General features: G+C 40.6%; 1 protein-coding gene across 3 annotated transcripts; it reads left to right on the top strand.

Annotated features, from left to right (window-relative positions):
* The first annotated feature begins 977 nt into the window (after positions 1–977).
* MFSD9 (major facilitator superfamily domain containing 9) lies at positions 978–10,879 on the top strand. 3 transcript variants are annotated; one of them, XM_416919.8, is made up of 6 exons: positions 978–1,095; positions 4,630–4,717; positions 6,031–6,074; positions 7,289–7,418; positions 8,661–8,870; positions 9,224–10,879. In XM_416919.8, exons 1-6 carry the CDS (start codon positions 1,009–1,011, stop codon positions 10,012–10,014), a joined length of 1,350 nt encoding a protein of 449 aa, XP_416919.7. In that variant the 5' UTR covers positions 978–1,008; the 3' UTR covers positions 10,015–10,879. The 3 variants fall into 3 exon arrangements, with proteins under 3 accessions (XP_416919.7, XP_046772188.1, XP_040513310.1); XM_046916232.1 differs by having other exon boundaries at positions 978–1,136; XM_040657376.1 differs by lacking the exon at positions 978–1,095 and adding an exon at positions 1,339–1,380.
* Positions 10,880–13,945: the final 3,066 nt, after the last annotated feature.

The raw sequence follows: 13,945 nt of genomic DNA, 5'->3' as shown, positions 1-13,945 counted from the left end.
AGAGCATCTGAAGGAACTGGGATTGTTCAGTCTGGAGAAGAGGAGGCTCAGTGGACATCTTATCACTCTCTACAATGACCTGAAAGGAGGTTGTGGCAAGGTGGGGGTTGACCTCTTCTCCCATGTAGCCAGCTGTGAGAGAGAACGGCCTCAAGTTGTGCCAGAGAAGGTTCAGGTTGGATATTAGGAAACATCTCAGCAAAAGCGGTGAGGCAGTGGCACAGCTGCCCAGGGAGGTGGTGCAGTCACTGTCCCTGGACGTGTTCCAGAACCGTGTGGATGTGGCACTGAGGGACGTGGTCAGTGGGCATGGTGGGGGTGGGCTGACAGTTGGACTGGATGATCTGAGAGGTCTTTCCCAGCCTTAATGCTTCTATTCTACGATTCTAACTATGTACATTTCAAGAAGAAACCAGAATGCCCATCTTTCGGGATGTGTAGCAACCATCAGCCAGTTTGCACATAACACTGCTAGAAAGCACTTTGCCATCAGAAACACTTCAAGTGCGGTGGCAGTTGGACTGGGCTGCTCCCCAAGGAGGGAGGCAGAAGCGTACAGGTTTAAAACCCATCTTTCTACAGCAGCCAGGAGGACTGCGAGGAGGGCCATCACCATTCTGCTAAGGCTTATTTCTGCTTCCAAAACTCCTTCGTTTCTGCTTTCATCAGGGCCTCGGGCCCTGTGGTGACAGAGGCACTATGAGAAGCTCTCCACAAATGCACTCAAAGGGGCAGAAAGGGCAAATTCCTACAGGTGAGCTGGGAAGGCAAGGATTCTGAAAGACCTCAAAAACTGAAGGGACGTTCCTCCCCCGCCTGAAGGAGAACAAACACAGATTTAGCGGTTGACACACACATGCTCACTGACACAAACAAAACGCCCAGGTTATAAGACCACCCTTTACCACCACCCGCCCCCCCCCGCCGCCATGTTTCTGCCGTTCCCCGGTACTGCGCATGCCCAGCACTGCCGCTGCGGGGCGCAGGCCCGGGGCAGCCGCCGGCCGGATGGCGGAGGATGGAGGCCGGGGAGGTGCGACCAGCCCGGCGGCGGCACGGCGCTTCGTGCGCTGCCTGTATGCCGTGGGCTTCCTGGTAAGCGGCGAGCCGGCGGCGTGAAGCGGGCGGCCGTCATGGTGAGGGGGAAATCCTTCCCCGCCTTGCATGAGCCGGCTGCGGCGGCCCTGTAACTCTGGGGCCCTCTGCCGGGGCTCCCAGCGGCCGTCGGAGGGGCCGTGCTCGGGGCGGCGGCGGCGGGGGAACGGCGCCGCGCAGCCGTTGGTTCCCTCAGAATCTGAGGTTGGGCAGAAAACGGCCCTCCGATCTGGTCTTCCCCTGGGTTCCCCCTTAGCACTGCAAATGAAGTTACCCCGTTTTAAGGTTCTGACTGCTTTCTGGGGCCTGAATGTTTGTTGTGACAGCGTACCGTAGCAGTTGGGTTTGCCCTGTGACCTTTAGGTTGGGCGGTGGAAACACTCTGCTTGTTTTCAGTCCTTGAACTATTATCCTGGAGTACTGCATCCAAATGTGCAGTCCTCAGTGCAGGAGAGACATAGACCTGTTGGAGCATGGCCAGAGAAGGGCCACAGAAATGATCCAAGGGACGGAATACCTCTCCTATGAGTCCAGGCTGAGAGAGCTGGGGCTGTTCAAGCCTGGATAAGAGAAGGCTCTGAGGTGACCTGATAGTGGCTTTTCAGTATTTAAAGGGGAACTACAGGAAAGAAGGGGACAGACTCTTTAGCAAAATCTGTAGTGGTAGAACAAGGGGAAAGAAATGGTTTCAAGCTCAGGGAGGCCAATTGGAGGTTAGATCTAAGGAAAAGGTCGTTTACAATGAGGGTGGTGAGGCACCGGAATGGGTTACCTAGTGTTGTGGTTGATGTCCTATCCCTGGAAACTTCAAGGTGAGGATGGATAAGGCCCTGGGCAACCTGATCTAACTGTGGGTGTCTATGTGCGCTGCAAGGGAGTTGGACTAGATGGCCTTCAGAGGTCCCTTCCAGCTCTAAGGATTCTATGATTCTACGCTAGGAAATAATATAATGGACAAGGTGCATAGTAAAAACTTTTGTGTCTTCATGTCTCCTCTGTGATACTTTGACATAGAGCATGTAATACACCCTGAAAGCAGGCAAGAAACTAGTGCAATTTTAAAGGTGTAGAGTGTGGTGAAATGTAATAAAGAGCAACGTGTTACCTATTACACAATCTTCCTGTAGCCAAGCAAATGCAGCGTCATTACCATTTGACATAAGAAATTTTAAGTGAGATAACAAATAATCTATTATATAAGAATGGTTAATGGGTCTTGCACAGCCTGCATGCCTGTGACAAGTCGAGTACTACTGGTATGTATTCTGAGACCTGAACTTCTTAATGCGTTTATCCGTGACCCTGGCAAAGTGGCAGACCACAGTCTCTTCAGGTTTTCAGATGACATTTCAGTATGGGATGCAGTGTAGGTCACAGGTGCCATCCAAGGGGCACCTGTGGCAAAGAAAGACATGGTTTAGTGGGCATGGTGGGATTGGTTGATGGTTGGACAAGACAATCTGAGAGGTCTTTTCCAACCTTAGTGATTCTGTGATTCTAGGCAGGCTGAATAGATGGGCTGATAATAGCCTTATGAAACTCAACATAGACAACTACCAAGTCCTGCAGTCAGCAAGAAATAACCTTTTCCAAACACAGAGGGGTGCCCTGATTGAAAGGCAGCAGCATCTTGGGCTCTGCAAACAGGGAAATGCTCTTCCTTCACTCTGTACTTGTGAGAATGCATCTAAAATACTGTTCCCAGGAAGGAGTGAGCTTCCTGAAGGACCACCAGGATGCCTAGAGAGGTTTCCCTGTAAGGAGAGGCTGAGGGAGGCCTGGCAGCAGCATTTCCTATACAGGTGAGGAGGTTATCAAGAAGATGGAGCCAGCTCCTCAGTGTGGTGCATGGCAGAGGAAGGAGGGGTGAAGGTCTTGTATGCTGTCAGAACCTCTCACTGTAATTGCAAGAAAGCCTGCCTCGAATAATAGAATTATTTGAGTTGAAACGGACCTTTAAAGGTCATCTAGTCCAACTTCCCTGCAATGAACAGGGACACCTACAGTTAGATCAGTTTGCTCAGAGCCCTGTCCAGCCTGACCTTGAATGTCTCCAGGGATGGGGCATCCAGCACCTCGCTGGCCTGCACCCAGTGCCTCACCACTCCCATTGTAAAAAATATTTTCCTTACATGTAGTTTAAATCTCCCCTCTTTTAGTTAGAAACTGTTTCCCCTAGTCCTATTATAACAGATGATGCTAAAGGGTCTGTGTGCCCTTCTTTCTTATAGCTCCTCTTTAGATAATGAAAGGCTGGTATCAGATCACTGTGGACCCTTCTCTTCTCCAGGCTGAACAGCCCTAGCTTTCGGCCTGTCCTTGTAGGGAGGTGATCTATCCTTTGGATAATTTTTGTGGCCCTCCTCTGGATGCACTCCAGCAGGTCCATGTCTGTCCTGTACTGAGCATAGATACGTCTTTTCACATGAGGACAGCCAAAAAGTGGGAAAGGTTGCCAGAGGAGTTGTGCAGTCTGTCCTAGAAGATTTTCAGGACAAGACTGGATAGAGCCTTGAGAGTTTGTATTCAAAGCTTTTCCTGCTGAGAGCACGACTAGAAACCTGAGATCCCTTCAGTGTGAATTATTATTATTCCATGATTCTGCATACTTGTGCATGGAATAGCTTTCTGATGCTTTTTTACTAACAGTGTTAGTAAGTTGTGTGGGCTTTTTTATATGCTGATATATTTAATGTCTTAATTTCTTGTTTGCACCATAAGATACTTAGTGATAGACTGTAAGAATTTACTCAGTAGTGTGCATTGTGACAATTACTCTGGCTATGGGTGTGCTATGAACAGCTAGCTAGTCTGCTGAAGCTGCAGCAGTCAGTGATAAAAGGTGATCTTGCTTCAATAGCTCTCTTCTGTAGGGTTCAGCTCTGATAAAGGACTCGTGCCGGGAGCATATAGTGAAGGAACTATTGGGTTAATGTGGCTAGCTCAACAAAAGATAAAGCGTCAAAAGAACTGAGTAGAAGATTCTTGTACCTTTCAGGTTGGGTAGTGTCCTTTGCCCTTATACAAGAAGTTTTCTACTTACACTTCACGGTATTTTTTTTTTAATGTTTCTGTCCTTACATTTCTGTAGTTATACAGAAGGACCATCTTTGAATAGGTTCAGATCTATCTTATTCCTTGTCCTGGTTGATGGTGAAAATACTGTAGATTTTCCTTCTACCCTAGTACCCTAGTAGAGTGTTTTAGGTGACTGAAATAAAAAGTTATCGTTTAGATATATATCATCAGAATGTTCATATTTGCAGGAAGGAGGAGCATTGACGTTATAATTTTCACTCCTTTGTGAGGCAGACCTTTTCTTTGTCTTCCTGTCGGGTTTTAATTTTGTCCATACAGGGTACACTGTAGAGGTTACAACATGCCACAATAGGCATGAAAAATTTTCTTTGAATCTCGAATGGATACAGAAGTCATTTAAAACTTTTGAAATGCGGACTGACTGTTCTTAAAACAGTTTGCTACCACCTTTGTAGAAATCATCACTTCTTAAAAATTTTCCTGCCTTCTTTTCAGGATTTATTCGGTGTGAGTATGGTAGTTCCTTTAATGAATCTTCACATCAAATCTCTAGGAGCAAGTCATACAGTTGCTGGAATAATAGGTGAGTTGCGACAATCAATTGATTTACCAAAGAATGAGGTAATGAGAACTGAAATATATCCAATTTACAGGAAAGTATTATAGCATAATTCTTCCTTGTTAGTGGCATAATAAAAAGTAATGCCAAATTCCAAATAGAAATGTAAGGAAAACCACACTGTGTTTGGTGCAGAGAGCTATCCAACTTCACATCCTGTCAGTTGCCAAAAGCAGATGCCTGAGAAAGTACATTCTTGGAAAGAAGAGGGAAGTCTTACAGTAATACTTGTACAGGTGCTTTTCCAGCTGTCCTGGTTTCTTCGGCATCCAAGAATTCACAGCTCAGCAACTTTGGGAGCCAGAGCTGTTGGTTTTATTTTTTATTGTTATTTGCAGGCTTTGTAGACAGTATGTCTACAGCTGGTTCTCCTCTGCTTTCCAATGCCCTTGATTGGTCCCAATTCAATTAAATTCCTTGCAGCTAACTTTTAGCAGAACTTGTCATCCTTAAAGAATATTTATCAGTAAATTCTGATAGGTTTGCAATTCTGTCTTAAAATGAGGAGTTACGATGAAGTTCCATGATTCTGAGGTTCTTATTTATGTATTGTATTGTTGTTTGTGGTTTGCTGTGATAGAAGTATGATATTCTTCTTACCTACATGTGGTTGACTTGGGCTTTGTTATTCTTTATTTATTTATTTATTTATTTATTTATTGGATGGGAGCAGTTTGTTAAATGTCTCTGGTTCAGCTCTGAGATGGTGGCAGTATTTTAAGCATTGATTCATCAAAAATACATTTTCATCTGCTTTGATTTAAACTTGGAAGAAGCCCTAGATTTTGAGGTGTATTCTTATAAATGAAAGGGGTTGGTAGGTTTCTCTCTTTTCTTTTCTGCTTCTCTTCTGTCACTAACTGCTGCTAAACTCAGCCTCCCAAATGAAAGAGTAGGGTATGTGGTTTCTTTAGGGTTTCTGTGGTGCCTTGTAATAGGTTGAAGAGCTGAGTGGAAAGTAATTACAGCCTCCCAGTAATGAAATAGTCTTCTGACTCTGAGAAAGGAATCACAAATGCTGAGATCTCTTTGGCTTAATACACCATCCAAAGCAACATCCTTCTACATTATGTAGTTGTAGAAGTTGATTAGCAGTTGCTTTATTATGTCTTTTTCCCATTCCTTAAACTGTTTCATTTTCTAAGCTTCATCCTTTCCTCTTCTTTTAGTAAATGATTCCCAGAATTACTTGCATGTTTTCTCATTTAAAATTTCATGCAGTTTTCATAAAAGAAAAGAATAATTTTTACTGTTGGTATTTTACTTGTTTGTTTTAGGATCTCTCTATGGTATAATGCAACTATTTTCCAGCACGTTTGTGGTGAGTTCTAACACTGGTTTTTTGTTGTTATTTCTATGAATTTTATGGGGGGGGATGAGGGGGAAGAAAGGAAGATTTTAATAACAGTATTTCCTGAAAACTTGAAAATGTTCACGCTGTTCATATAATTGGTTTTGTTTGGAGGATCCTGGTTTTAGTTTCACTTCTAGGGAATATTTAGATCCTTCATAACATTACTAAGTAGAATGCAGACTTTAGATTAAAACTAAGTTGCAGAGTTGGGATCAGACGCATATTGCTGAGCTAATTCTCGGTCAGATAAGGTTGTCTCCAATGTAGGCACTAGTAAAACAGTTCTCTTAATTCAGTAGCCCGTCCAGAAAGCAGTCTCATGAGTCAGCTCTTTGTAAGCCTATTATATAGAGCTTGCTTTCCCTGCTTAATAAGCAGTATCTTGTAATCTGCCATATGGCCTAAGATCTCATGCAGTGTATCTTTGAGCTTTGTCAAGGCCAAGCATCCTGAAAGCATGCTTTACCTTTCAATACCATAGATCCCTGTATTTCACCTGGAAAACCTTTAATTTTACCCTGCTGTCTCCTGTCTCTCAGGCGAGCAGATTGTGAGCATCTCGTGAAAAGTGTTTCAGTGTGTTCTACAAGACACCTGGGATAATTTGCTTCTCTAATGTGGCATTTTCTTTGAACTGCAAGACCATTACCTACTTCTTTAAAAATCTACTTGCTGCTTGGAATCAGGCTGTTTTATAAACATACTACAGCAAGTTTGCTGTTCTCCCTTCTCATAACTACTTAGTGCTCATCTGCTCTGGGATGACAAACTCCTCCTAGCTAAGACCGTTCTTTTTAGGATGCTCAGAAAGTGTCTGAGCATAGCTACCAAATATTTGTGGCTGGTTGTGCTAACATGTTCAAAGTGCAAAAGTAAGTATTTGAGGATGTTTATTGCAGGATTGTGTTTTTTAAAGGGAGAACATATTAAAAAATATATATATATCAGAAAATCCCTGTACCTGACATGAAATAGAATACAGTTTCAGCAGATGCACTGCCAGCAGGGCAGAACTCTGCTCATCACTTCCAGACTTCATGCACTTAGTAAGGTTGTGTAATAAGCTTATTAAGCCTCTGCTAGTAGTCCTTTAAACTTCTTTCTCAATTTAACTTAGATAAACTGATTGTTCATATGTGGTTAAATGTTACAAGCTGTTCTTAATTTCCTGCTCTGTGAAGGGCTGCTGGAGTGATATAGTAGGAAGACGGTACTCTCTGCTTGCTTGTATTCTTCTCAGTGCACTGGGTTATTTCCTTCTTGGAACATCCACCACTGTGTTCCTGTTTGCCGTTTCTAGAGTCCCTGTAGGTGAGTAAACACTTGGAATTTTGCAGCTTAAATTTCATGTAGTCTCTGCTTGAGAATTACTGCTAGAGAAGTGGTGGTATGTAGGTACTGACATAGCATCATCCAACAGCATCTACTGAACCCTGGTAATAGAGGCATCTCTACAGGTTACACAGTCTTATGATTTTTCTGAAAATTGAAATATAAAGCCAAACTGTCAAAACTTTTATACCATTTTAAGTGGCTGAATTTTGTAAGACTGGAGTGCAGCAATTCCTTGAAAGTGGTCGTTGTACTGTTAGTTATTAGGAGTACCTGGTGTATCTGCTGGAATTCATGGCCTGCACTCACAAGGCAGAATGGAATGTTATGTTCATTATTGAATTTCTTTTATGCTGATTACATATTTCAAAGTGATAACTGCAAAATCTGGCTGAAAAATTAGGTCAGCGCTTCAATAGAATATATACCAAAGCAGGTGTGTTTGCAGCACTGAAACTCTGAAACTAAGTTTGTGGCAAGGGTTTGTATAATTTCTTACAGTAGCTGAGCATTTATCATATATTCTTATATAATAAGCATTTGTTTTACTTGGAACAGATCTACAAAAGGGTACTTTTGTGGTCTATGGTCCTGGTCTAGGAACTCTTCTTACTGTTTCTTTACTTAGAGAAAAATTGCTAATGAATGATTTGGTTGGTATTTGATTACACAGTCGAAGTAATACTTTTTAATTCTAACAGTACTGTGCCTGTGATGGATAGCATTGCTCTGGTCAGAGTGAAGGAATATAAAAGTTTACATCATTACTATTCCTGCAGCACATTTATCTGCCACACCAGTCTCTCACATGCCTTGTAATCCTGGAAATCTCCATGCACAGCAAGGTTGTTACAGAGCTATGTTTATAAACAAACGAGCCATTTCTACTCCACCTTTACCCACAGGATCCTATTTTAGATGCTATGTTATTCCTAGAGTGCTCCCAGCATAAGCTTATTTACTTATCCTTCCAGTAGGGTTGGAGGAGTGTTCCCTTAAAACAAATGCCTGAATAATTTAGATACCTATGTCCAAATCATTGAACAGCCAGGACAGTGATTGTGGCTCAATGCACTTCATGACTCTAGCACGAAGAATTTTTGGTCTGTAATATTAATTATAGGAACTGTACAATTTTAACGTCAATACATCAGATAGCTTATGTGATTTTTAATCTTTTGAATTAAGCAATACACATTTGGGTTTTTATTTATGTTGCAGGTATTTTCAAACACACGCTTTCCATCTCTAAAGCCCTGCTTTCTGACTTGGTTTCTGAGAGAGACCGCCCTTTAGTAATGGGACGTTTCAATGCAGCCTCTGGTGTGGGCTTCATTCTGGGGCCTGTTGTTGGTGGCTACCTTACAGAGTTGGAAGATGGCTTTTATAAAACGTCTTTTATCTGTGCCTCTATCTTCGTTCTGAATGCTGGTAAGTTTTATGTCCTTGTTTGCTCCAAACTTGTGCATTTATGCTGTTTGTAATACCTAGAATTTGTAGTGTTCCTTATCATATTTGGCATACATGTTTTTTATTATGAATACAGGGCTGTTGAGAAGAATAGGAATTTTGAAGCAGTTAACCTCCAGTTGCTTCTCTGTTAAATTATTTATATGTATTTATATGTAATCCTTGTCATTTTTTACAGTGATTTTTAAAAAGTAGTTCAATCCCTTTGTAAACTTTGTTTTTTACACTATGTAAACTGTTACCATTGGACTAATGGGAAACCATGTAAAAATTACGCAATTAAATGCAATCAGCTAATATTTTTCTCTGTATAGGTCTTGTCTGGATGTTACCCTGGGATGAAGAAAACTTTGTCAATAAGAAACTTGAACGTGGCAAGAAAAGGACAGACAATTCCTCAGCAATAAGAGATTGTGATTCGCACTTGAAACCAGTAACTAATGGAGCTATGGCAAATGATAGTGCTTTCCAGTCTCCATGGGTCCAAATTGCAACAGTGCTGAAGAGGATTAAAGAAATTGCATCCTCTGATTTGTGGGATATATTTTTAATACGGTTACTGATGTCTGTTGCTATACTTCTGTACTATAGTAACTTTACTCTGGCTTTGGATGAGAGATTTGGGGTGAAACCCCTGTTCTCTGGATACCTAATGAGCTATAGCAGTACACTTGGAGTTCTGGCTGGTTGTCTTCTTGGACCAATAACAAGACTGTATCAGCACAACACTTACAGACTTCTGTTGCACTCTAGCACTTTTACCTGCGTGTTGATTCTTCTGTATGCATCAGCACCTGGCATGTGGATGGTCGTTTTGTCTTCCACATTCTTAGCCTTTTCAACTACTATAGGCCGTACTTGCATCATTGACCTCGAATTGACCATCGGTGGGAATGAGGCCAGCGGTACGCTCCTGGGCGTTGGACAGTCTGTGACATCAGTGGGACGTATAATTGCCCCACTGCTTTCTGGAATTGCTCAGGAATTCAGTCCCTGTGGCCCGCCAAGTCTGGGGGTTGGTTTAGCTTTAATAGCTATTCTGATAATGAACATAAACAAGCAAAAATATTGTAGTAGTGGAAATGTTAAATTAAAAAATCAATAGCTGCAAATTTGGATTGCATGGATATGTTTTATGGAAGTGGCAGTGAATCAACCTGAGTTGATACATGCACCTGCTAGACCTGTACAGTAGTAGCAGGATCTTTAAGAAGGCAAATTTTGTTCATGCAGAGACAAGTACATATATATATATATATATATATATATATATATATGTATACACATACACACACATAAATAAATGCTGCAGGACAGCTGTCTTCCTGAACTGGGACCACTAGAATTCTTATGAGAGGGACAGGTGTTAATGTATAGTACTGGCTGGGATTTTTAATGAACTTTTAACCTTCTTGGAGGGAGTAGAAGAATGACTTAAGTACACAGATCCTGTTTATAGCTGATGTTTGAAACAGTGTTTAGACTCATCTTGTAAAAGGTGCAGACAGAAGTTAATTTGTGTTATTTAATCAGAGGTGAGCTTTTATTATTTGATCAGGAGAATTTGAAACATAACTTACTAAGCTTAATTTCTTATGCTGTGGTCTGTTGCCATTTTCTGCTGTGACAATAGATAATTAACAAGATGTTTATATGATTTTGTTAAGCATACATTGTTTTTAAAACTTATGGTAGCCATCTGGCCCTGATTACCAGTCTTTCCCAGGCAACAGATTTGGATATATGCTAATTTTGTATTAGCAAGCTTAAAATGGACAATTTTTGGAATAACATGGGGTCATTCAGACTGAAACTGAGACCGAACCTAAGCTTTATTGAAACCTGAACTGGTAGTTGGTGTTTAGTGATAACTTCTACTGAGCAACTTTGTCATAAGTTATTTTGTAATGCTTCCTGTGCAGTTTTTCTGCCTTCATTTTAAGAATAAATTTGCTTCTTGAGTCTTTTGATTGACTGTTAAGGGTGTGCTGGAGAAACTAGCAGGAGTTCAAAGGTGACTTTGAGTTAATGCGTCTCTCTCATCTCTGGAGGCATAGGTGACGTTTTAGTGATAGGACAAAAAATGCTCCTTTATTTGTATTCTGGTCTTTGTTTGCTGAACTGCTTAAGTAACGACTTTACCCTCAGAGCTGTAGTGACAGTTGTAGTACTTTGCAGCTTTGCTATTTGTTGTTCAAATGCGTATTGCGTACTGTCACTGTTTGAATTTGTTTTGAAACATACTTTGCACTGATAACGTTCCATGCACTTTTTCTAAAACTACTTGAAACTACAGTCCACTATGTCGAATTTTTTATTAATAATCATTTAGCTGTCTCTCTGAACACATCTGTGCAAATGATGTTGCTACTTTAAGAAAGTCACAGGTAATGTTTTGCACTTACTTCCTCCTTTTTCCAGTGCCTGAGATTGTGTAAGACCTTGTTGCAACCTCAGGCGTTTCAGTGGTGCCATCAGGAGAATACAGAGAGAACTCTGAGTTAATTTTATACGTTGACATAATAAATGTTTTATTACTGCTATGATTTCAGTAGCTATCATCAGAGATAATTACTGTAATAATCTGCACTGAATTTACTTGAGGAACTTGAGGCATTTTCAAGCATGTTATCTCCTTGTTTTGCTTGGCAGATGCTTCAAAACATTCTCTCACCCAACATTTCCTATCCTCTTTCCATCCATGTTTTCAAATAGTTAACTAAAACTATCCTTCCTTAAATCAGGGTTTTCTGTTTTGCAACTGTAGCAAAAGTTAAAGGGGAAGGTGGAGAGTTCCTCAAAAATGAACATATTTGAAGAAATGTTTAGTAATTTTTATTATGCTTATTGGTTCTACTGGGTAACAGATAATGTTTTAGAGTTGCTGCACTGTTTGAAGCTAAATTCTGTAAACCCTATAGAATTCAGCTCTACTGTACGACTACCAGGATATTACTTTTCTACGTATAAAAGCTTCAAAGCCTACACATTAGATGTTTTTGTTTGAAAAGTAGGGCTCAATATACACTAAAAAAAAAAAGAAATTAATATTTGCATTGAGAAACCTTGAGGAGGTTGTGATCTCAGGGATATTACAAGTAATGCTACAGAAGGAAAGGTTTTTAATTGTAGGCCAAAACGAAAGCGCTGTGCAAACATTTCTTTGGAAAGCCTCAGTTACAGAAAAGTTGCACTTTTTTTTTTAAGGAAAAGTAATAAAATGAAATTACAATCTACCTTTATCATTTTGTCACTATGGTTTTTTTTCACTCTTCCTTCGCTGAAAATATGGCATGAAATACAGATGGTCAATTTAAAGAGGTGCAAATGTTTTTTCTTTTATGGTCTAATTGTTAGTTGAAATAATAAACTTTTCATATAAAAGGTGAAGGAGCCCTAGGATTCAACCAAGAAGTCACCTGACAGTGAGTATATAGGAAGAAGGAAAGGCAAAGAACGAACTCAGTAGTTTTGAGATGGGATGCTGAAAGCTACCATTCCTAGTGCATGGAGACCATATTTAAATCTCTTGTGTTGTCTCTTGGTTGCCATGATCAAGTTCAGCAAGTGATGATTAAGTGACATCTCAGGAGAGAAGATGCGACTCCTCCCTTGAAGTTGAGGGAGAAGAAGCTGCAGCTATTTTGGGCTACACTGAATTACTCAGCAGTTTCTTGAATCCAGTTCTGGTATCTGAAGATTCCAAAACAGAGATCTAATTATGGACTAAAGGTGTGTGTTTTTAGGGGAAAAGTTTCAACCTTGAAATAATTGCAAAATAAGATTTTTCCCTTGCTCACTCTTACTTTCAGGTAGTTTTCTTGGATGTGTTCCTTGGTGCTTTTTTATCATTTGAAATTTTCATTTTTTTAGCACTTACCATCATGGTCAGCTGATGCTGAAGAAGCTGCACATACAGCGCAATAATTTTTCTGTAAAATAACTGATAGCATATGCTGAATACTCAATTTGTTACTTTCACATAAATATACTTTGCATTTTGGTTACTGTTTCATATACTCCAACAGATACTTTTTGAAGACTTAGGAATAGCTGTGCAGGAATTTTGCAAGGCAGTTAATTGTGGCCTGAACTTTGAGAATCAGTCTATTTTGAGTGGAGCTCAGATCTCCTCCCTGTGGGAAATAAAATAGCTAAGGGAGCTTTTCTTAAAGGTAGGTCTTGAAAACCTCGTAGTTCAACCTACAAGGAGGAATTAAGATGCATTTTTAGTTATTTTTAACTCAATATTAGCATCAAGGAGTTATTTTTGATAAACAGAACAGGAATTGTTCTTCTGTCAAATGTAATAAACAGAAGGTTTTGGAAATACTGTAAAATAATAATGCAATAACTTGGAGTATTTAAAATGAATTTACCTTCTTGCTTCCACAATTTACGTCTTGAAACAAAACCTTTTGCAATTAGAACGCTGTTGCAATTCACAACACACAGATGTAAAGTCCAGCACGTTTCAGATAAAGAAATGGAGCAACCCATAACTGTTGCATTCCCTTTTGCAGTGTTACTCACTGATATCGTGTTGAATGTTACAGGATACAGAGGCTTCCAGAGCTCATCAGAAGACCTGCCAAGCAGCTGCAGGAGGAATTCTGATGGAGGAAACTTTCAAGCAGTGCAGCACAGTATCCAGGAGGGAGACTCACCAACCCCAAATCTGATCAGCTCCCAAATGCTGAGGTATATCCAAATGTTTGCAGGAGAATCAAGCTGAAGCTGTCGTATATTTTTATTAATGATTTTGATTTCTTTTTTCAGGTAGCTCCCTGTTTAGCTGGCCATCTAACAAACCAAGAGGGAGATTAAACCCTCTGAGTATCCTAAGACAGCTTCCTCATGGTGGTTCACACAACTGACAGTGTCAAGCACAGCTACAGCTTTATCTAGAAAGTACAAATTACATTATAGTATGCTAAAGTGAAGGAGAAAAAAGGACTGTTAGTCCTTTCTCTCCAGAATTTAAATAGCACCTGAATAAGGTGAGTTAGGTAGCCTATGACTTACCTCTCTGTTGT

The sequence above is a fragment of the Gallus gallus genome, chromosome 1, assembly GCF_016699485.2.
Source record: "Gallus gallus isolate bGalGal1 chromosome 1, bGalGal1.mat.broiler.GRCg7b, whole genome shotgun sequence".
Lineage (NCBI taxonomy): Eukaryota > Metazoa > Chordata > Aves > Galliformes > Phasianidae > Gallus > Gallus gallus.
The sequence above is the reverse complement of the archived record's forward strand: the minus strand, read 5'-3'. Positions and strand labels throughout refer to the sequence as shown.